Source organism: Sarcophilus harrisii, chromosome 1 (assembly GCF_902635505.1).
Source record: "Sarcophilus harrisii chromosome 1, mSarHar1.11, whole genome shotgun sequence".
NCBI classification, from domain to species: domain Eukaryota; kingdom Metazoa; phylum Chordata; class Mammalia; order Dasyuromorphia; family Dasyuridae; genus Sarcophilus; species Sarcophilus harrisii.
In genome coordinates, this window is record NC_045426.1 from 596530096 (window position 1) to 596554368 (window position 24273).

Genomic DNA, 24273 nt, shown 5'->3' on the forward strand with positions numbered 1-24273 from the left:
ATAGATAGTTTCTATAATGAAAGAGAGTAGATTTCAAACCCTGAGAAGACTAAAAACAGTGTGTCTCTAGATGAATATCCAAAGGTGGATATGATCTGTTCCCTAACACATAAGGCTCTCATAGAAGAAATTTTAAAAAATCTTAAAAGAGAGCTAGAAGAAAAATGGGGAAAGAAAAGGAAAGCTTTGCAAGAGGGTCTGGATAAGACATATAAGTCATTAAAAGATAGAGTGAAAAAATACTACAAGCAGCCAAAAAAAAATATTAAAATACCAAGGAGCCACAAATGAGGATTACTCAGGATCTACCAGCGTTCACATTAAAGGATCAAAGGGCTTATAATCTGATATTCCAAAAGGCAAAGGAACTTGGTATGCAGCCAAGAATAACTTACCTAGCCAAACTGAGCATTTTCTTCAAAGGAAAAAGATGGACATTGAGGGAAATACGTGAATTCCATTTATTTCTAAAGAAAAAACCAGAGCTAAACAAAAAGTTTCACCTCCAAATAGAGGAGTCAAGAGAAACATAAAAATGGAAAAAGAACTCTTGAGAATTGTGTTTCAGTTATGGGTATACACAAAGAGTACATGTATAATTTAGTTTTACTGTTACAATATAGAAAAGGATCTAGAGGTGGAAGGCATACTGTACCAGAAAAGGGGACAAGTGAAGGTACTACATCTCATGAAGGGGCATAGGAAACCTAATATATATTAGGGAAAGAAGGGAGGGGGACAAACATAGTGTGAACCTTACTCTAATCAGAATTGGCTCAAAAAGAAAATATTAGACATATTCTGTTTACAGAGAAACTTCTCCTACCTCATTGAAAAGTGGGAGGGAAAAAGCAAAAAGGAAAGTGTTAGGTTACATAGAAGGGAATATAGAAATAGTAAGGGAAAAGTTTAAGAAAAGGGGAGGTACTCTAAGAATGAGGGAGGGATTCTAAAGGGAGAGGGCTGCATGAAGCAAGTGGTGCTCATAAATTTAATACTGGGGAGGGGTTAAGAGGGTAAGGAAAGAGAAAAGCATAATCTGGGGATAACAAGATGGTAGGAAATACAGAATTAATAGTTTTAACCATAAATGTGAATGGGGTGAACTCTCCCAGAAATTGGAGGTGGATAGCAGACTGGATTAAAAGCCAGAATCCTACATATGTTGTTTACAGGAAACACACTCGAAGTGGGGTGATACATACCGAATAAAGATAAAAGGCTGGAGCAGAATCTACTATGCTTCAGGTGAAGTCAAAAAAGTAGAGAAAGCCATCCTAATCTCAGATCAAGCAAAAGCAAAAATTGATCTAATTAAAAGAGATAAGGAAGGAAACTATATCTTCCTAAAGGGTAGCATAGACAATGAAGCAATATCAATACTAAACATATATGCACCAAGTAGTATAGCATCTAAATTCCTAAAGGAGAAGTTAAGAGAGGTGTAAGAAGAAATAGACAGTAAAACTATAATAGTGGTAGATCTCAACCTTGCACTCTCAGAACTAGATGAATCAAACCACAAAAGAAATATGAAAGGAGTTCAAGAGGTAAATAGAACACTAGAAAAATTAGGTATGATAGCTCTTTGGAGAAAATTAAATGGAGACAGAAAGGAGTTCATTTTCTTCTCGAAAGTTTATGGAACCTATACAAAAATTGACCATATATTAGGACATAAAGACCTCAAATTCAAATGGAGAAAGACAGAAATAGTAAGGTTTTCCTTTTCAGATCATAATGCAATAAAAAATTACATTCAATAAAAAGCCAGGGGAAAATAGACCAAAAAGTAATTGGAAACTAAATAATGTCATCCTAAATAATGGGTGAAATAGCAAATCATACACACCATTAATAATTTTACCCAAGAGAATAACAATAATTAGATGACACACAAAAATGTATAGGATTCATCCAAAGTGGTAATAAGAGGAAATTTTATATCTCTAGAAGCATACTTGCATAAAATAGAGAAAGAAAAAAATCAGTGAATTAGACTTGCAACTAATAAAAAGCTACAAAAAGAACAAATTAAAAAACACCAATCAAACACTAAACTTGAAATTCTAAAAATAAAAATAAAAGGAGAGATTACTAAAATTGAAAGTAAAAACAAAACTATTGAATTAATAAATAAAACTAAGAGTTGGTTCTAGGAAAAAAAAACAAAATAGATAAATCTTTGGTAAATTAATTCCTTCTTCTATATCGTGGCCAGAATATCATTTCATATACAAAGTTATGTTGTGCCACAGTTCCCTTTTATTGTCCTGATTCAGTTTCCCTAATTGTCCTCCCTCAGTTTCCCTAATTGGTCCTGCCTCAGTTTCCCTGAATTGTTCTGCCTCAATCCCCTTAGTTGCAAACTCCTTCCCCCCTCCAGTTCATTAATACTGATATAACTCAGGTCGATTCACTCTGAGGTTATAAATTGTCAATATATAAACTCAAGATAAAGGGGAGTTCAGACTTCCTGGATCCTAACACCTATAAGTCATCAAAAATGTATGGCCCTTCCCCTCTCCCCCCATTCTGTCATTGTTCTTCTTTATCCCAACTTATCAGAATGTCCTCTGCCTCCCCTCACCCTGTCAGAACTGGATTGATAGATCGTTCCCGCTCTCAGTGCTCTGATTCTGCCCCTGCCTAAGTCTACCCCTGTAGCTGAGTCATGTGTGTATATATACTTCATGGGAAGCACACATTAGCTGCTGGATGCTTTGGACACCAGCCCGGAGGGCAGCATGCCCCCAGCACAATCTCTCCCTCTCAGAAATCCAAATAAAATATTAAAAACTCTCTAATCTCTATCTTGACTCAGTTTCTCTGGCATTACAATTATAGTTATATCACTGCTCTAGTAACAAATCTTCAGTAGCTTCTTATTGTCTAAGTTCAAAATGCTTTAGTTTAAGTTGTCCCTTTTCTTAAAATTTCAACTCATTCTGTAAAGGTTAATTCCAATACCTTCTCTTCCAGTAATTTATGCATCCTTGATCCTCCTTAGTCAGCAATGGATTTTCCCCTGGTTATTTATTATATACTATAATGTCATATATTTCATCTATTTATTTTTATCTTTTATTTTTTAGTAAAATATATGATTACCGAGAAGAGTAATGGTATCAAATCTAACATTTATATCTCTGCTGGCATCTTGGGCTATGATTTGTGCACAATAGATCAACTGATCAATTGACAACTTAGTAAATATTAAAGGATTACTATATAACAGGCATTATGCTAGATGTTTTATATGCAAAGTATGAAGCAACTCGTGCCCCCAAGGAGCTTATTTTCTAACAGTTGATATAGAAATACACATACATGCTGCAGAATAATACAATAGATGCAGAACAAACACACACAAAAAATACTAAGTACTTAAACACATATTGAATATATGTTTGCTGCATGATATTTTATATAAAATTGTTAAAATCATATTTATATGTAGCACAAAAATAAATTATCCCCTTGTTCTATTTACAGACTTGTATATTCAGAAATTATAAGAGATCTTGGTAGAGATTCTGCTTCAGCTAGAATTTACCTTTACATTCAGGTTGTCTTCCTGTCCAACTTCCATTGGCTAAACAAGTCCTTTCTTCTGAGCCATGAAGAATATAACCAATCTCACAAGAGAAGCGTACAACACTTTTGGTCCTAAAGTCACTCTCCTGTCTGGACCCATGACCAGGAATGCCTGGATCTCCACAGGAACCAACCATATCACCTGAAAATAATCATGGATTAGGATATTAAGTTTTGACAAAACAACCTGATCAGTTGAAATTATAGCATTTACTTTCTACTCGATCCACTTCTTAGGTGAAGAAATAAGTTGAGGAAACAGAATGGTTTCGCCAATAGAATTCCTATTACTATTGATTTTTATCTTTGATCATGAAGTTTGGAAAAATTCAATAAGAATTATATGTTTCAAGAACATTCTAAATGTCTACTTTCAGATTTTATAAAAATCAAAATGTGTAATTTACCAGTGAAAGGAAAATTATATTAAATGACAATAGTTCTATATACCAAGTGATTTTGATAATTTATTCATGATTTTTACATGTTATTTCTTGTTAGCTAGAGCAGCTAAATACTAGGAAATGGCAACTGACATTTATATGAGGCTTTTAAAGCCTGCAAAATGCTTTACATACATTATCTAACTTGAATTTCATAACAACCCTGGGAGGTAGTTATTATAGTAATTATCATCTCTATTTTATAATTGAGAAAATGGAGATTCAGATAAATGACTTACCCATAATCATAGAGGTCATAAAAGTCAGAGGCTATATTTAATATCATTCCTTACATACTCTATCGCTAACACTCTAATGATTATATATTGCTGATGTCTAATACACATCACAGTCTTAAATTTTGCTTCATAATTCATTATTTCATTTTTTTTAGGCAATTGACTGATATTTGCATGTTTATTCTATATGTCGATAATTAATTTGCAAGAATATGATGTTTAGGCATCTTATTTTGAATATTTAGAAAATAATTTTTCTAGGGTTAGGTGGATTACTACCTACTACAAAGGAATTATCCTTTGAATTTCATTGTTAAGAATTTATTTGACCCTTTGTCACTTCTTAACTCATTAAAATCAATTGCCCTGTAGTGGTTCTTTCTGTCACAGATGGCAAGAAAGGGGTGGGCCTATCATTATAGATGACCATAAAGAATAAATAGTAATGACTTATCAAAGGACTTCAGTGGATTTAAAAGAACTTTTCTAATAGGACATATATATGCTATTTAATAGATCAATCAATATATGTGTTTGCTCTATCTATATATGTATCTATCTATCTATCTATATATATATATACAGACGTACATACAATATGTATATGGTTTTATAATCATTATAAATAGTGTCAGTTCACAAGAATATAAGATAACTTTAGGCTCATGGAAATATGCACCTTTTTTCAAAAATACAGAAGAAATATGACACTGAATTTTCTTTTGTTATGTATGTACTTATTCTAAGATATCAATCATGATGAATATTATGTTGAGATTACAATGTAATTAAGGAAAGCAAATGAGCTTTTATTAGTTTTTAAGAGTAGTGTAGTGCAAATCAGCACATGCCTTTTTCTACATTTCTCCTATAGCCAGGTGGTATGCTACTAAAAGTTTAGTAACCAGTTTTCAGGGGGGGAGGGGGGGGTAGAAATTCATCACAGACTTAAATTCAGTGTGTATTATTAACATTTTCTCCACCACTTTCTTAAGTCTGAAAGATCAACAAACAATAAATCAAGCCCTGATTTGTGACATTTCCTAATTTTTGAGGTATAAATATTCTCAATGAAAATATACTATTAGGCTTTTCTATTTTAAGCTGCCTCTAGCACACTTCTATCCTTAACCCTACTTATTTCTAACTTATTAGCAAGTAACTTTGAAATATAGTTAATGTCCCAATATGTTTCTTGACTTTGTCTTGTCAATGCACTCACATATCAACAGTCTTTTCTATTAACACTATAAAAGATATAAAAACTGATGGACTGACTATAAGAAGGGATTCTAACTTTCTAAATATCTACTTCTTTCCTTGGCCCCTTATTTTAATCCCTCCCATATCACAATTTGAACACTGAGGAAGGCAAGGAAGAGAATAAGCATTTGTATAGTGCTCCAGGCTCTGTGCTAAGTGCTTTACAAATATTAACTAATTCAGTCCTCATAAACAACCCAATGAAGTAGGTACTGTCATTTATCCCATTTGGGATATCACTAATCCTAATCAATTTTCTTTCACTAATAGGATTATATTCATGTGACTAAATTTAAATTACACATGCTGATATAAATATAAACACATATGAAAAGATTTGTTTTTCATGTGGATTCTCGAGGAAAAATTGTATTTGGATCCCAAGCTAGTTATTTTAACCTATTGGGATTAGAAAAAAACACACAACTATACATGATTTGTCAGTTATATTAGCTTTAGGCAGAAAACATATCTTAAGGAAAGAAAATTATCTTTAAAACTTTAAAAAACTATTTATTGTTATTATTCTATAAGTTATAAATAGTAAATATCTAGTAAAAATGATTATACAGATTATATTCTACTTTTTTGCTTCAGAATTCCCTTTCACTTTCTCCCCAATTTACATTTTAATGGTGTCATAGAGAAGTAACTGATATTAGCAGACTTACAACACCTGTTTTTCTTAAAATAATCCTTGTTTCAACAGGAAATACTTTTACTTACATTTTGCACCAATTACAAGAAAGCATTTATTTTAGGTTTCATGTTTAATTTTTTTTAAACAATATACTTGCATCTCATATATAATTCTATTTATGACTTTTAGTGCATAACATTGTGTAGGAGGTGGGGGAAGAAAGACAAACTAAAATAAGAGAAGGCATACTGAAGTGATTTGGAAAGCTTTGGAATTATGAGGAAGTTCAGAGATTGAATATATGAAAAATAATTTGGGACCCAGGCTGAAGATAATTTATGGAACAAAATATGCAAACAAATCAGTAAGACACTATTATTGATCATGAGCATTTATCCAGTACCTTGATGTTTATAGAGCAATTTAAAATTAGCAAATGAGGTAGAATCTAAACTCAGTTCCTTCTAATTCCAAATTCAATCTTTTATTCACTTTGTCATTTAGCTATGCAAGACTATGTAAAAGTGTAATAAAATAAAGAAAATAGATTGTGATTGTAAAGGTCTTAAGTGTTGTCAAACAAACATATCAGTGCTAACTGTTAAAGAGCTAAAAGTTTGAGGGAAATTTAAGTCACCCATAGGTTGTTTGACATAATTGTTCTGTTTGTGAAATACTATCAACAAAATTAAGTCATAAAGCTCTCTGTTAAGTATTAAGTATGTTATTAAGTAAGTTAAGTATTAAGTATTAAGTATGGGGAAAAGGAAGAAATTTGTAATGATCTGTACTAAGTATTCTTACTTTTGTCATATGTGTGGGAGTATTATCTATGATCAAAGGACAGACAGCTCTTTCTTATACAAGAGAAGATGAAGGGATTCAGGAATGACTCTCAAATCTCAATTTAAGAGAAGAATAATTTTTAGTATAATAGATAAAAGAGGACTATTTATTTTAAAGTGAACACAATCTAAAAGTTAAAGTTTCTTTAAAAAAACAGCAACTAAAAATATCAACAAACCAACAACAACCCCAAACAAAATGAGAAGAAAGGTTTCAGGTAGAAAACCAAAAAGAATAAGTACTTGAAAAGGCAAAGGAGAATCTTGATGTATGACATATTGTAGAATGGGAAAAAAAGTCAAGGATAGAAAGAATGAATGATACTTTGTAGAATTAACCACAGAATACATAGAGCTCAGAATGAAAATTTAGGTTCTTCCCGAAGATTTGGTTGCTCTGATGAAAAAGCAGCTGCTTAAACTCCAAGAATAACATTGTATATCCACAGATGCTCCCAGGAAAGAAATCATCTAGTAAGAGAATCATGTGGCAGGTAGTGAGATTTAGAGGCAGATGGGGTTGAAGAAGGTAGAGTCATTGCCCTGGATTCAGAAAGACCTGAGTTCAACTGCTGCATTAGATATTTACCAGCTGGGCAAGTCATTTCACCTCTGTCTATTTCAGTTTTCTCACCTATATAATGGCAATGATGATTACAGCTATTTAATAGATTTGTTGTCATAATTAAATGAGACAGTATTTATAAAGCACATAAAATAATAACAAATGCTTGTCTCCTTCCCTTTACTGATAAGGTATAGTTGTTTTTCAATTCCAAAACGGAAATGTTGCTGTAGGCCCTTATTCAAGCTGTTATCAAAGAACCTCATAAAACTTGTTAAAACAGATACTACTCATTTTTCAGTGACCCACATGGACGCAAACAATACTTCCAGGATGAATCCTGAAAGCAATGAAAGAGATTAAGAAATCTTGGCAAGAAACCTGAGGGACACAGGTTAAATCATCCCTGATGCCATTTAAAGGCAACATTTAATGAAGTAAAAATCAGATTTGGGAAATGAAACATATGGTAAAGAAGATGAGGTTTAAGAATGGAAATTGAATTTCTGGAACACAATTTACAATATAGAAAGCTTTTGGCCAGAGATGGAGTAAATCTAAATGAGGATTTGTAATAATATATTACCCTGGAGTTGTACAAATCCAGTCAAAATGACTTTAAACTGAAATGGAAAAAAAAGGAAAGAGAAATCTGGGTAAATGTAGATACTATAAAGAGTAAGTAAACTATAGGGAGAGAAATAGCAGTAGAGATGCCTAGGAATTTACAGGAGACAAAATCCAAGTCAGTTATAAAATCCTTATCTTTAGGTATCTATGTAAAATGGTACAAACTGTGGCTAAAAGGATGAAGTGACATCCTGAATGCAGAGAGGCAACTTTGACCTCACAGTTATGACTAACATAATAGGATAAGACACCTAAATAGAATGTGTCTATGGAAGAATATACTTTATTTATGACAAATGTAATTGTTAGGGGGATGGAATAGGGAATAAATACCACTAACAATAGTCATACGACAAAATTTAGTAATAGAGGAAATTATTTTGTGAAAGATGAATAGAAGAGATAGAATTGATATTATTAGTGAAATATACCATAGATCCAGCTTATTAAACTGTGGTTTACAATCCCATATGTGGTCTCATAATTGAATATGGGAGACCACAAAATTATTATTATCAGGAAATATGTGATTTGTATACCTATTTAAATACCTAGGCCTGGGATCATACAAAAATTCCTCAGGTGTAAAGGGATTATGAGTGGAAAAAGTTAAAAAAATCCAGTTATAGATCACCTGCACAGAAAGATGAAAGATGATTAATCCAGAAACTATTACATTTTTTTAATCATGGCATAATGCAGAAAAGGCAGTACAGTTTGTTGCAGTTGTTCAGTTATGTCTGATGTGATGTCACTAGAGATATTCTTGGCAAAGATGGTAAAGTGATCATCATTTCCTTTTCCAGCTTGCTTTACAGATAAGGAAACTGAGGCAAACATGGTGAAGTGATTCACCTTGTTCATCAGAGCTAGTAAGTGCTTGAGGCTAAAATTGAACTTCTTGATTTAGTATCAGTGCTCTGTCCACTATCCACCTATCTGCCCCCAAATTAAGCTATCTAGTCCTATTTGAAGATATTTCTTTGTGAGCAAGAAGCAGAAAAGCGAATAATTGGGGGTTGTCTCATTGTTAATTCTATCCTTCACAGGGTAGAGTATATAAGATGGGATATCTGAATTGCCTTAATGTGCTTTCCCTAAATTAGTAATATTAATAGCAAAGATAACAAAAAAGGAAAATGTTAAAGATTGCAGTGACTAGAGGGGGGGAAAGCACATTGATGAACAGTAAATTTGTGAATAGATACAACATATGTAAAAAAAATACTTAATATTGTAAGCCGTCTTACTCAGTTATACTTCTGCTAGACATAGCTAAAATAATTCAAGAGAAAAGATTGTTTATGATCAAAAAAAAAATTATACCATCTCTTTTTGTGATGGCCAAAAGCTATGAAGTTAAAGAAATGTTCAACAACTGAAAACATGTCTGAAAAAGCTGTGGTATGTTAATGTTATGGAATACAATTGGATTATAATAAATGAGAAAGCAGAAGATATATAAAGACATAGAAAAGCTTTAATGAACTGATGTCCAGTAAATAGAAATAGAAGAATAATTTATACTTTCTTTCTATAAAACATTAAAATTTTGAGCACTTTTCTAAACTGATGAAAATGAACAAGCAAAACCAAGAAAATACTTTAATCTGTTAAAAACAAACAAAAACCTTGAATGCTGTACAGACTATGATGAATACAATGATTATTAATAATTCTAGATGACTCATGCTATATATGAAATAACTGTAACAGATTTAGGCTATAGAAGGAGAATATATATATATATATATATATATATATATATATTTTTTTTTTTTACATATATTCTTTGAAGAAATTTGTTTTACTCTGAACATGTGTTATGCAATTTATTTATTTTTATTTTGCTTGTTTCCAAAAGGTTAGGTTAGAGAATGGAAAGGTAGAAAATAAATTTCAGAGGGTAGCTAGGCAGCACAATGGATAGAGCATCAGTCCTGAAGTCAGGAGGACCTGAGTTCAAATCTGGTCTCAGACACTTAACACTTCCTAGTTGTTGACCCTAGGGAAATCACTTAACCTCAATTGCCTCAGGTAAATAAATAAATAAATTTCAATTTGTTGTTGTTGTTGTTTTGCTTTTGTTTTTGTTTTTTAAAGAGATCCTGGAGGTTCTATAACTATAACATGTTGAAATCACTGTTCTACTAGAGTTATTTGTTTTGCTTTGTTATAGGAAATCTCTTATGAAGTATGCATATATGGAAGTATTATAAAAGTAAAATAAGTTTGTGTTATAAAAATAAAATATACTAACAAAACTTTTTTTTTTTTTTTTTTTTTTTTTTTTTTTTTTTTAAGATGTAGCAACCACCAATCTGAAATTTTCTTCTGGAATGAATTCTTTCCAAAAGAGAGGACTTGGTAGCTAGAGAAGAAATGATGGGGATCTTGGAAGAAAATGTCCAAATTATAGAAGAAAACCAAAGGTATTTTAACACTTGTTTTTTACAAACATGATCACAAAAGTGGTTAGAATCCCAAGATATTGAAGCTTTTAAGAATTAAATTGTTACACAATGACGCAATTGGTCTTTGTCCAGAAATATTAATGTTCAGAGAGCTCACAAACCAACTACATTTTTGTTTTGTTTTTAGAGAGCTTTTGTAATATAACATTGTTACACTCTACTCTAAATATAAAATTTGAGAAAATTTAGATAAAATAATATAAAGCAAAATAAACATTTTTTAAAAAATATATAAAATTATTATACTAATATAAATGAAAAATCAAACAATAAATAAAGCAATAAAAATTTTGAAGAATAAATAATGGAAGCCTCTTAGAAAAGAGGTGGAATAAATCTCTGGAAATGTCAAATGCATTCATTTCCTTGGATATATTTGTTTACTTGTTTCTCATTTTCATATTGTTTTTCATATTACATATTTTTACACAAGGAAGTTTCAAAATAAAATGGTCTTATTGGGTGGTCCTCCAGAAAAAAAAAGTAACATTAAAAAGAATTGTATTGTTTTTTAAACGTCTAGCACCAAGAAGAATAAAGCCAAGACTGCCAAGAAAAGCTAAAGAAAAAAAAAAAAAAAAACAAAAAGATTTTGGGTGTTCCTTTTATAGTAGAAAGGGGAAAAATAAGATCAAAAAAGGGATAGTCATGCCTGGAGGGGTAAATGGAATGATAAAAGTAAATGAGAGAAAAAACAAAAGACTACTTAACTCTTATATTGGTTTCATTTTCTCTACCCAGAAGAATAATCTTTGGGTATAAAGGGCAAATAAAAATAGCTTATAGGGAGGTACTATTAAAGCTAAGTAAAAAGATGGGAACGGAATGCCCAGTTTAAGTGAAAAATTCTAGTCCGGAGTTCCAATGAACTACATCCTCAGGTACTAAAAGACCTGGAACATGGTATTACTAAGACATTGTCAGTCAATTCACTAATTACTTAGTAGGTGTGCACAATATGGTTGCAATGGTGTTCTTTTGGGAGAGGATTCTGGGAAGATGGGAAAGAAAGTAGTTCTGGTGAGTACAGAAGCAGAAGGGTGAGAAACTGCTGGTACTCACAGGGGAACTGAGCTCTTGATTTTGGTAACAGGTCAGAGGGGAGAAATGAAGGAGGACTTGGGGCTGAGGAACCATCTCTTAAACCTCAGTACTAGAGGTAATTGGTATAACAAGCTGCTATTAATGTAATTTAAAAAAATTGTGCAAAGAAGAACCTAACCACAGAGAATTACTATGGAAATTGAGAAGATTGGGGTTCATCTTCAGAGAAGCAAAAAAAAAAAACATCTCTTCCCCCAAAGATTAATGTCAAATGGTCTCCACCCAAAAGGAATTCATAAAAGAACTTTGAAAAGACTTTTAAAATCAAATGAAAGAGAATGAAATTTTTTTTTTAAAATTAAGAACAATACAAGAAAAACAAGATCATTTCTCTTTTTCTAGAAAAGGAGATCCAGAATTTTGATGGGAAAAGATAATAATTCCTTTGAAAATACAATTGGGCAAGTAGAAATCAGGAAAATTATAAGAAATCAAGAAAACAAAATTAAAGAATGAAAAAAATAGAAAAGAAAGTGAAAAATCTCATAAGAAAAACAATTGATCTGTAGAAAAGATCAAGAGGGAAAAAAAAATCAGAACAATTGTACTACCTGAAAACTGTGCTCAAAAAAAAAAAAAGAAAAGAATCTTGATACAGTAATATAAGAAATAATCAAAGAAATTTTTTCTGAAATATTAGAACAAGAGGGGAAAATAGAAATAGCAAAAAAAAAAAAAAAAAAAAAAAAAAAAAGTGATCCAAGGAGGAAAACTTAAAGGAACATCATAGCCAAATCCTTAAGCCCCCAGATCAAAGAGAAAATATTAGGAGCAATAAGATAAAAAAAGCAATTTAAATATGGCATAGCCAAAAGATCAATCAACAGTACATTAAAGACTTCAGTTCTTGGAACACTATATTGTAAAGAACTGAAACTCTGAGAAAGGTGTACTTGAATCAGACAACCCAGCACTTAAGGCTAATTACCTATTTGACAATGACTCTGTTACATATGTTTGGAAAAAAAAAATGTTTGGTGCTGGCTCAATGTTTGGTGTATACAGATAATTGTAGGCAAGGTTTAGAGAGTAGGGTGAAACAAGCCAGACTCACTTGGTGGCAGGATGAGGAGGAGAAAAGTGGAGGTTCTGGACTCCAGAACTGAGAAGAGATCTTTGTCTAAACTCCTGTTAGTTTGCCTGCTTCTCCCCCCAAAGACCAAGGACTTTTACTTATCCTGACTCTGGATGATCCTGAGGCCTCCAGGTACCTATCCCAGACTTAACACTATATATATATATATATATATATATATATATATATATATATATATAAAAAAAAACAAAAAACAAAACAAACAAAAAAATTGCAGTTGCACCTCAAAATATCATATCCAGCAAAGCTAAGCATCTTCCTAAATGGAAAATAAAGAAAATTCAGTAAATGAATTGCCAAACTTTCAGTGTTTTGTTGCAGAAATATCTGAAGTTAACAAAAATTTTGACATGCAAGATCTGAGAAATATATGGTAAATATTAAAGACCAATTACAAAAACTCAGTAAGGACATACTGTTTACTTTTTGTTTGTGGAAATATGAAACATATGTCTAAGACTATCATTACTATTTGGGTCATTCTAAAGAAAGACTGGGGTAGAGCTAAGCATGATGTGGTTCTAATAAAGTAAAACCATGTAGGAAAAGGTAAAAATAGTAGTGATTTTATACAAATGAGGTATGGAATTAAGAACTGGCACAGAGGAATTAGATGGGGGAGGAGGGCTTATAGTTCTTGGAATCCTAATCAATCAGGAATGATTAAAGAGGAAATATATATATATATACACATGAATATAAAAGTCTTCTAAATTCAGAATGAAATAAGAGGGTAAAATGATATGTAGAGGAAGAACAGATAAGGGAGGAATTTTTAGAGAGAATCTTAAGAGAGAATAACATATACATTGAGAAGGAAATAAGTCTTCTAAATTTATAAAGAAATGGTTAGGAAATAGGATTAAGGGTAGAGAAAATTGCGTAGATTAATGGGAAAGAGATAAAGAGGAAACTACATATATATATTTGGAAAGTTTTCTAAATTCAGATAGAAACAAGAGAGCAAAGGGAAAAGGTGGAGGGAGAGAATAAGGGAGGGATACTGGGACATGAGAGTTAAGTTAAGTAATGGAAAGGCAAGAAAAGTAGAAATAAAGCAGAGAAGTCAGGAGGAATAGAAAATAAGAGATACACACTAATATAAAATAAATATCAAAATAGAATTTATTAAGTAAGAAAAGCAGGAGTAGTACTATGATTGCAGAGAAAATTAAAATCATTTTGATCAAAAAAGAAAAATAGGTAAACTATACTATAGATCAGCCATGTTAATATTGTTTTAACTATTTAAAATAACTAGATAGTATAAGATTGGAAAATTGCTGTGGTGTAGGAAATAATGAGTTGGTAGATTTAGAAAAATATGGAAGACTTGGAAGGTTGTGTTATCAACCTTTAGAGAAACAAAGGATAAAGCAGCATATAAATGCATATGTGCATATATGTATGTTATCTATATATATATGTATATATATATATATATATATATATATAAATGTGTATATATATGAATGTGCATATGTATATATGGAGAAGGAGAGAGAGAAAAAGAGAGAGAGAGAGGGAAGGAGAATTTGTGTGTATATATGTGTGTATCACAGTTATAGCCTTATTGGGGAAAAGGAAAGAGGGAGAGGGCAAAAAAAAATCAAAACAACTATGGACTGGAATACTTGATGTATGGCAAAATCAAATACATGAGTAGTGAATATCTAGAAAGTAAATGACAGTCACAGAGTCACAAATTTCACCTAATATAACCTATTCTTCATGAATTCATGTTGATTCAAACATGCATTCATAAAGAACAGGTTATGTTAGACCAAATTTATTTCCATTTCTGAGAGACTACTTTATCTGGTTGATTAGATCACTGTTACATATATATATATATATATATATATATATATATATATATATATATATATGTGTGTGTGTGTGTGTGTGTGTGCTGTACTTGTCCAATAAATGCATCTGGGTTTTGTGCTTGAATTGTATTTTAGTTCCCTCTGTTCAAGCAGATACTGTATTTCGATTAATTATTTTGCTTTAATAGCCATTGAGCTCCCTTCCAACTGAAATTTTCTGATTTCTGTCAAATACAGATTTTTATCCTCCAAGTGTAGTAATCTGGAGAGGGATCTTTTACACATTAATTGCTTATTCCATGAAAATGTGTGTATGTCTGTGCATAAATATATACATGGATAGAGTAAATAGAGGGGTAGATAGTTAAGAAGCCTTGATTTCAAATATTGGACTCAGATATTTACTAACTGTGTATCCATGGGCCTCTGTTTCTTCATATGTAAAATTAAGATAATAAGACCTACCTTCTAAGATTATTGTAAGAATTCCATGAAATAATACTTGTAAATCCCTATGTAAAGGTTAAAGTAGTATATGAATATTAGTTATATATGTGTGTATGTATGTGTGTGCAGGTATACACTCATGTATATATACACCCATATATGTTTATATAAATATACAATACTTATGTATCACCCACTATGCATACACATAATCTTTTCTGCCTCAAAAGAATGAATTTTTAGGGTTTTTGGGTTTTTTTGTTTGTTTGTTTATTCATTTTAGGAAATTGAATGTTTTTGTCATTTATTAAACTAAAATAAAAAGTAATCAGATGTTCTCACACATTTATAGTAAATAGATTTCATTTTTTTCTATAATGTAATGACTACTTTTTTATCTATTATCTGCAGATATATATATATATATATATATATATATATATATATATATATACAAATCTAACATTAGATTCCTTTTCTAACCCCAACTTTATAGTGATTATAAAACACTGATATAAAAATGCAAGCAGCATCTGTATTGTAAAAGTTAGTTTCTGGATCATGAAAAGGCCATTAGAGTAGAGTAAGTCAGTAAGATTTGTAGAATAAGCCATAATCAATGGTATTCTATCCATTAGCTTGGAAAAAAAAATATTGACTTTTGAAAGATAAACTAAATTCAGCCCTTTCCCCATTTCAAACAGCATTTATTCTTTTAACCTAGACCCTATGAGAAACTTTTAGCAGCCTGAATTTTTGGTGTATATGCTATTGAAATAGCTGAAAATTTAATCAATGTTCTCATCATTGAATTTAGAATTATATAATTTCAAGTTGGAAGGGAGAATTCTGAAGAGAATTCTGAAAGAAATTCTGAAGATAATTCTATACGGGAGAAGAAATGAAGATTAAAAATAATAAAATATATCTTTCATAGTAATTGTTTCCCCATTAAGATTAATAGAAAAGTTATTTTTCTATTAATTTATAAAAGAAAAACTTCTAGAGCAAGTTAAACATCTGAAAGTTAATTCGCTGTACAAATATGACACATTTTAAAACATTTTAGTCTATTAAGAATTAAGGTATCAATAAATTGTAATTTCAAAAGGTAATCTAAGCTGAATTTGTTAGCTTCAGAAGTCAAAGAAATAAACTTTTGCCCTAAGAAAAGCTACTATATTCTTTGCAAAGTTAATTTTTTTTTAAATTTGGGAGGAAGTGGGGTTTGTTCTTATGTACAATCTTTTTTAATGTATTTCCATATAAATCATGGTTTTAAATAAAAATCAGAACAAAAGCAAAAAGCCATGAGAAAGAAAAAAAAAAAAAACACAACAAAACCCAATCAAAAACTTGAAAAAAATAATAATTCAAATTAAGTTTCCATCTTTTTCTGGATGTGGATGGCATTTTCCATATTAAGTCTATTGGAATTGTCATGTATCACTGTATAGCTGAGAAGAACTAAGTTGATCATCACTCAATCTTGCTATTACTATGTAATATGTTTTACTGGCTCTGCTCATTTCACTCAGCTTCATTTTATGAAAATCTTCCCAGACTTTTATGAAATTAGCCTGTTCACCATATTTTATTGAACAATAATATTTCATTACATTCATATACCATAACCTATTTAGCCATTCCCCAATTGATGAGCATTCTCTTAATTTCCAATTCCTTGTTTCCACAAAAAGAGCTGATTGTAGAGGGCCAGAACTCTGGAGAAGTATATTTGAAACAAGGATACTTACAAGGTGTTAACTCAGTGGAATTGATGAGGTAATGGTTCTCTAGTTAAAAATATACTTAATGTGATGTAATGATGTAATCGCTCTAGTTGGCATATACTTAGTGTGATATGGTGATGTAATGGTTCCACAGTTGGCACATGCTTAGTTGAGGTAGTGATGTAATCATACTGAGGTATTTAAGGGCTGAGATGACTGGATTCTGGGAGTCTTAGTCACAGACCCAGAGAAGACTTCAGACTTCAGACTCCAGACTCCAGACTCCGGAGTCCATCTTTGACCATCCTCCTGGTGACTCTCCTGCCTCCTTCACTCCTCCACTAAGACTAAGGACTCCAGCTGATTCTGAGGTCCTCCAGGGAGGTAGTCTGGACATTACAGCTGATAAAAAATATTTTTACACATGTGGGTCATTTTCCCTTTTTTATAATCTCTTTGCATCTTTTATGGTCTTTTTGTGATACAGATTCAGTAGTGGCACTACTAGATCAAAGGGTTTGTACAATTTAATAGCCCTTTGGACATAGTTCAAAATTACTTTCCACATTGGATGAATTCACAGCTCTACCAACAATGTATTCATATCCCAATTTTTATACATCCCCTCCAAGCTTTATCATTATTTTTTCCTGTCATTTAGCCAAACTAATAGGTGTGAGGTGGTACCTCAGAGTTGTCTTTATTTGAATTGATATAGAGAAGTTTTATATTGCTATAAAGAGCTTCAATTTCTTTATTAAAAATTATCCATTTGTATCATTTGATCCCTTATCCTTATCATTGAGGAACAACTTGCATTCTTATGAATTTGACTCAGTTCTCTATATGTTTAAAAGATGAAAACTTTATCAGAAATACTAGCTGTGAACTCTCCCTCCCCCTCGCTTATTCTTTCCTTTCTAACCTTTTCTATATTGATTTTGTTTGTGCAAAACCTTTTTAATATAATGTAATCAGAATTATCTATTTTGTATTTCATAGTTTTCTATTTCTTGTTGATCCTAAATTCTTCTCTTTTCCAAAGATCTCCAAAGGTAAATTTGCTCTCTTAGTTTGCTTATAGATTCACCTTTTATGTCTAAATCATATGCCCATTTTGACTTTATTTTGGTATAGAGTATGAGATAGTGGTCTATTTTATAGTTTATGCCATAGTATTTCCCAGTTTTACCAGCATTTTTTGTCAAAAAGTGAGTTCTTATACCAAAAGTTGTAGTCTTTGGGTTTATAAAATAGTACATAACTATAGCCATTGACTATTGTGTCTTCTGTACCTCATCTATTCCAAGGATTTACCACTCTATTTCTATTTCTGTACCAGATGGTTTTTACAACTGCCTCTTTTATAGTTTTAGGTCTGATATTTGCTAAAGTTCTAATGAAATACATTAAAGTCCAGTTTCCTCATTTTAGTTGAGAATATTTTGTTCCATTAAATTAGATTCCCAGTGTAACTCCTTGTATCAGACATATTAATCATATTAAATAATGTATTTCAAATAAAAACATAATAAATTTTTTACAATGTACAATTTGTACAAAATCATATACTTTTGTCAAATACATTTTTATTTAATAGAAATAGAAGGTTATTAATTTTTTGGGGGGGAGGAGGTTGTTTTCTTTTTTGTTTGCTTTTTGTCTATTCCTAGGAGAAGGAAATCTCCTATTTCCTAGGAGAAGGAAAACCAACACTTAATGCATGAAAGTTTTTCTAATACATATCTTCTACCCTTTCAAAAAATACCTGAACAATGAGGCTGTGATCCACTCCAATGTCCACTTAATTGGCAGGTACGTGCTGATTGACCGAGAAGGGTTCGTTTTCCTGTACATGAATAATGAACAGTAGAACCAAATGTATACTTCTCTCCAGACAGGATTGCATTGGGAGGAACGCCTGGTTGTCCACAGTCAATCACTACAATACATAATTATTGAAGATAAAGAAATATTTTAATTACCAATCAAATGATCTAAAACAAAACATTTTAAAATTACATTGGAAGCATGATTGCTTTGTACACATATAAAACACAATTGTTTGATGTCAAGCTATCACTTTTCCTTAGTAAAAAAAAGTATTTTAAGTAGTTATTCTTTTAGCATTTGTCCCCCATAACCCACTAGAAGTGGTGTTTATAATGGAAGGAAAAGCATAGGAAGAAGCCATAACCAGGTATCTCAAAAATAAGGAAAGATGAGTATAGTTTTGCTTTCCCACGTGTGATATATTTGAGGATATTCCTGAAATTCCACAGTTGGGTGGGAATCCATAAAGAAAAACTATAAACCTTTCCCCAATCCTATGTTCAAATAATTTTTGAATAAATTTGGAATGTGAAGACAAGGGGCAAAGTGTGTAAGATTGCGGGTTTCTTAGTCCCAAAATCAAAATGGCAAAGAATAATATAAAGAAAATAATTGCATATCAGTCTCAATAACTTCACTATCACCTTTAAAGACCAGCTTTGGCCAAAGACGAATAACTAGCTCTAAGGTTATTAGTAGAAGAAAAGGACATTAATGTTTTTAAGTTTTCCACTTATTCTTAACATATAAATATTTTGCTCCTCATTCTGAATATTCTGAGTGAATCACACATTTAAGGCCAACCCAGTACTGAACCATTGGCAAGACATTTCCAATCTTACTCTCAAATCCCACATCTTAGCCCTCACTCTCTGGCATTTCCACACATATGACTATTTAAAGAAAATAAACACTGTCAGTTGCTATTAACTTAATTAAGCTTTAAAAGTTATAATCAGATCACTAAATTATGAGGAACTGGAAAAAGAATGTAAATCTCATCTTTCTGGGAAATCAAGTTGGTTTGCAATAGACCCCAAACCAAATCCAGCTATTGCATTATGTTTGCATCAGAGTTTTTTATTTTCCCATTGTGAATCTGGGTTACAAGAGACAATAAAGTAAATCTTTGTACATATAGTTATATTTTTTAAAATATCTGTTTGCTTAATTAACCCCAATTTTTTTATCTAAACAGAGGATCAAACATTACAAAGAGGTATTAGTAGGAAGTGAAAGTTATATAGAAATGAAGGATTTGATTCTGTGAAATGAAATGAAAATTGTGTAGAAGTCCAGTAAAGATCAATTTATCCATAAGTCCTCCTGTGATTTTGTCTTGAAATACACTCTAGCAATTAGCCTAGCTCACTGAGTTTAATGAGTTCTTATCAGCCTAACACCTTCCTAGAAGACTTTCCTGTCTCCATTATATTATGATTATTTGATGCCTCATATATTATAAAATGAATGGGATAAAAAGGGAGGGGAAGGAAGAAAAGAAGAAAAGAGGGAAGCCAGTAAAGTTAGTAAACCTAAAACTTAGTGTATTGCATCATGTAGCAATTGCTGTTTTAGCCAAGAGACTGAAGGATTTGTCTATTTATTGATAAATATATGGGTATAGTAAGAATAACATGCTATTTCATGACATATTTTCACCTCCAAATTCACTTAAAAGTTAGGAACCTGTTATTTTAATTTAGAATAACATTAACTAAGTTATGGCTGCAGGACAAAAATGGTAACACTGATTATAAAGAATAAATTCTAACTCATGAAAACAAAACAAAAGTTAATGATCCTCTTTGTGTTTTGCATTCATTACTAAAAGACAATATGGAATGATAACAATCTCAATAAAATATATACATAATACATAAAAAATAAACTGATTTTTTTTCAACAGCAGATTTTAAAAGAAAGTTTAAGGGAAGGAGGAAGAAAGCATTAATAAAGCATCTACTTAGTGCCAGACAATGCTCTAATCATTTTACAAATATCCCATTTTATCCTCATAACAACCTATAAAGCAAGTGGTATTATAATACCCATTGGACCGTTAAGAAAACTGAAAGATTGGTATTCTCAGGATCAAATAGTTACTAATAATTTGAGACTGGATTTGAACTCAGGTCTTACTGACTTTGTATTGCACTATTTACTTTGTGTTACTTGATTTAACTACTCCAAATCAAATAAGCAAAAAATTCTACTTTGCTATCAAGCTATCAGTTCTTAAAAAAAAATCTATTTGACAATTCAAGTAAAAATAATTCATTTTTTAAAAAATCTGCCAAAAGAGTTCACAAACAACTTGACTGACAGATTGAACATGCCATATTGGATTATGTAGATAGAACTTGAAATTGGTTTCAACTTTCTCAATGTTATCAATAAGCTAATATTTCTTGAATCTTTAAATATATTTTCACAATGAAATCATTTCTAAAGAAAAAAAAAACAACCAAATGCTACTCATAATTTGTTATGTTTTAGCAATCTTAACTAATTTCAGATTACAATCTACAAGGACATTAGTAGCTTGGCCAAATGGTACTACTAGGTATTCTGTATCTTTGACATTTACTACTTCCTTTGAATTGGTATATTGTCTCCTAATTCAGCTACTATTTTTATCTTACTTTAGGGTTCACTTTAGGTTCTAACTTCATTTTTTTAAAATTTTAATAGCCTTTTATTTACAGGTTATATGTAACTTTATAGCATTGACAATTGCCAATAGGTTCTAACTTCAAATGTAATTCAGTGTCCAAGAAAAAATCAATTCAAATGTAGGATGGAGTATGGGCAGTGCATTTCTCTACAGCCATATCAGTGTTTTCCTGGTTAATAATGTTTGCTACTTCCTTAAATTTTCCTAGACCATATTGTCTGAATCTTTCTTCAGCCTCATCACAATCAATCTTGAACACACTTATCAAAATAGGCATTATAGTCCCTCAGTAAATTATAAACTAGATGAGGGCAGAAACTATGCTATTTTTAAAAACCTTTCTTTCAACACAATGCCTTGTTCCTACTAGGTATATTATAAGGATTTTTTTAAAAAATGAATTGAATGTTTGCTATTATAATTAATTTTTGAATCTCTTCTTAAATAGAATTTTAAATGCTTAATAATAAGCTTATAACTAGTAATAATAAAACAAATAAATCTATTTGCCTGCATGTCTGGATTTGTCATTTCATTGTATAGGAAACTTTTATCATGTCAACTCCTTTTACTCACACAGAGTCAAGATTCTTTAATAATTTATAGTCTCAAATTGCATACTGAGGGTTGTAATATTGGTCAAAAAGTTAATAGGTACAGGAGACAAAAGTAGAATGTAGGTTTTTCCAATTCCAAATCCTAGCTGCTATTTATGTATGTGTATGTATGTTTGTATGTGCGTGTATATGATATGAATGCATGTGCACCTGCAACCCATAAAAAAAGGCAATTTCAAAATTTCAGCCTTTTAAACTCCTGAGTAATCTAGGGTTATCCTGAAAAATGTAAAGATAAAAATCAAATCCACTCCAAATGAAGACTAGAGGATTGGAGGAGAAACAAGAAGAAAACTAGTGTTTCAAATTCAAAGATAAAAGGAAGAAACAATTTGTTTTGAATTTTAAAATTATTGAACAAAAAAAAAATCAGACATAAATGAAAATGTCCATAGAAGTTGAAAATTATCAGGCTTTTACACCTATCCTTTATGAGGCTTAATCTACAAGAAAAATGTACTTATCAAATGCATTGCTTCCACTATATTTTAAAGGAAAAGAACACATTATCTACTTACTAATACACTCTGGGAGAGGTTTATCCCAATGGCCATTTGGTTGACATATCAGAACTGAGGATCCAAATAAAAAATAGCCAGGATTGCAGTCGTAGAATACCACAGTTCCATAAGTGAAATTCCCATGTTCTATTTTACTTTCTCTTTTAGAATTAGCTGGAATTCCTGGATCAGAACAGTTGACCACTAAGCAGAAAATACATATTTTTAGAACAATATCTAAAAGGTAATAAATATTCATGATCACTTGGGTGATTTCTAAAAAGCAGCTCATAAAGTCACACACACACACACACACACACACACACACACACACACATATACTCACTGTCTTTGTATTTACATTACAAGTCATTGAGAGATGGATTTAGTTGTACCTAAAATAAAACCCAATTTTTCCTGAACTCATAAGGTTAGAAAAGATTAACTAGTCTAACTTCCTCATTTATAAATGAGGTCCAGAGAGATCAAGTAATTTGCCTAAAGGATTCTGGGTCCCACCCTCTTTCCACTGTATATCACTAATTCTCATGGGACTGAAGATTGACAAAATATCATTATGATGAAAAGTCAAGAGGAAAAGATTTTTTCCAAATTTCTTACACAATTACAATGTTACAGATTGGATCCTTGATAATAGCAAATACTATTTGAACCTCTCTCAAAGCTAAATAAACATGCTGATTGAATCATAGACACCTGCTTCAACAGTGAGATATCTCTTTAATTATAATGAACTATTCCATAAGTTATGTGAGCACCAATTTAGGTGTGTGTGTGTGTGTGTGTGTGTGTGTGTTTGTGCATGTATACATGTGTTCTAATTAAAATTCCACTTTCTACAGGAAACCTTCTTCAATTCCTCCTAAAAGTGTGTTTTCATTCTTTTAATCATTTTCTATTCATCCTGTATATACTTTATTTTGTACATATTTGTTTGCATTCTGTCTCCTCCATTAGATTATAAGCTCCTTGAGTACAGGGACTGTCTTTTGGCTCTTTTTTGTATTCTCCAGTGCTTAACACAGTAACTGGAACACCTTAGGTGTTTAATAAATGTTTATTGAATGAAGACCAACATAGATATGCAATTCTTATAGTCCCACAGAATTGACTGGTACACCAAGAAATAGTATTCCCTAGAGTCACATTGTCAGTCTGTGACAGAGATCGGATTTGAAATGAGGTCTTCATTACCAGGGGACATCTCTCTATCAATTAATCCATTACACAATAACTTCATATGTATTAACAAATTTTAAAATAAATATGATAATTCTGCAGCAAAATGAGGGAAACCTCAAACAGCAAGGTTGTAATTTATATCTGTAGTTTTTATTTAAAAGAAGAAATAAAGAACAGATAATTATTGATTTTTTCCCCAAAATTCATATTTCTGTATTATATAAATATACATATATAGAGGTATATATAAAATAGATGCATTAAAAATTTAGGTTTTTTCATAACTTATAAAAGCTTTTTGAAATTTTCATACTTTTCATGTACAGGTATAATCTAACTACAAGGTAATACAGTTAAATAGATATGGAAGGGGCACTGACTATTTCTCTTTTTTCCCCTTAAATTAAGCAACAATAATAAGAAAAAGCAAATAATTGTTGGCTGGAGAGGGGAAAAAATAACTCTTTGAGGATTATGCATAATAGCTAATATAGTTACTAAAATGAACATTGAAGTATTAAAGCAGTTAATGTAATGA

The 24273-nt window shown here is 31.1% G+C and overlaps 1 protein-coding gene across 2 annotated transcripts in view; it reads right to left on the reverse strand.

Moving 5' to 3' along the window:
- The window catches only part of CSMD3 (CUB and Sushi multiple domains 3), a 1575929-nt gene that overhangs the window by 74524 nt on the left and 1477132 nt on the right, over nucleotides 1-24273 (reverse strand). For both annotated transcript variants that reach the window (XM_031954893.1, XM_031954946.1), the window contains 3 exons: nucleotides 22551-22736; nucleotides 18674-18847; nucleotides 3557-3739 (listed from right to left, as the gene is read on the reverse strand). In XM_031954893.1, the coding sequence (XP_031810753.1) occupies nucleotides 3557-3739; nucleotides 18674-18847; nucleotides 22551-22736 (543 nt within the window). The remainder of the gene's footprint in view (nucleotides 1-3556; nucleotides 3740-18673; nucleotides 18848-22550; nucleotides 22737-24273) is intronic.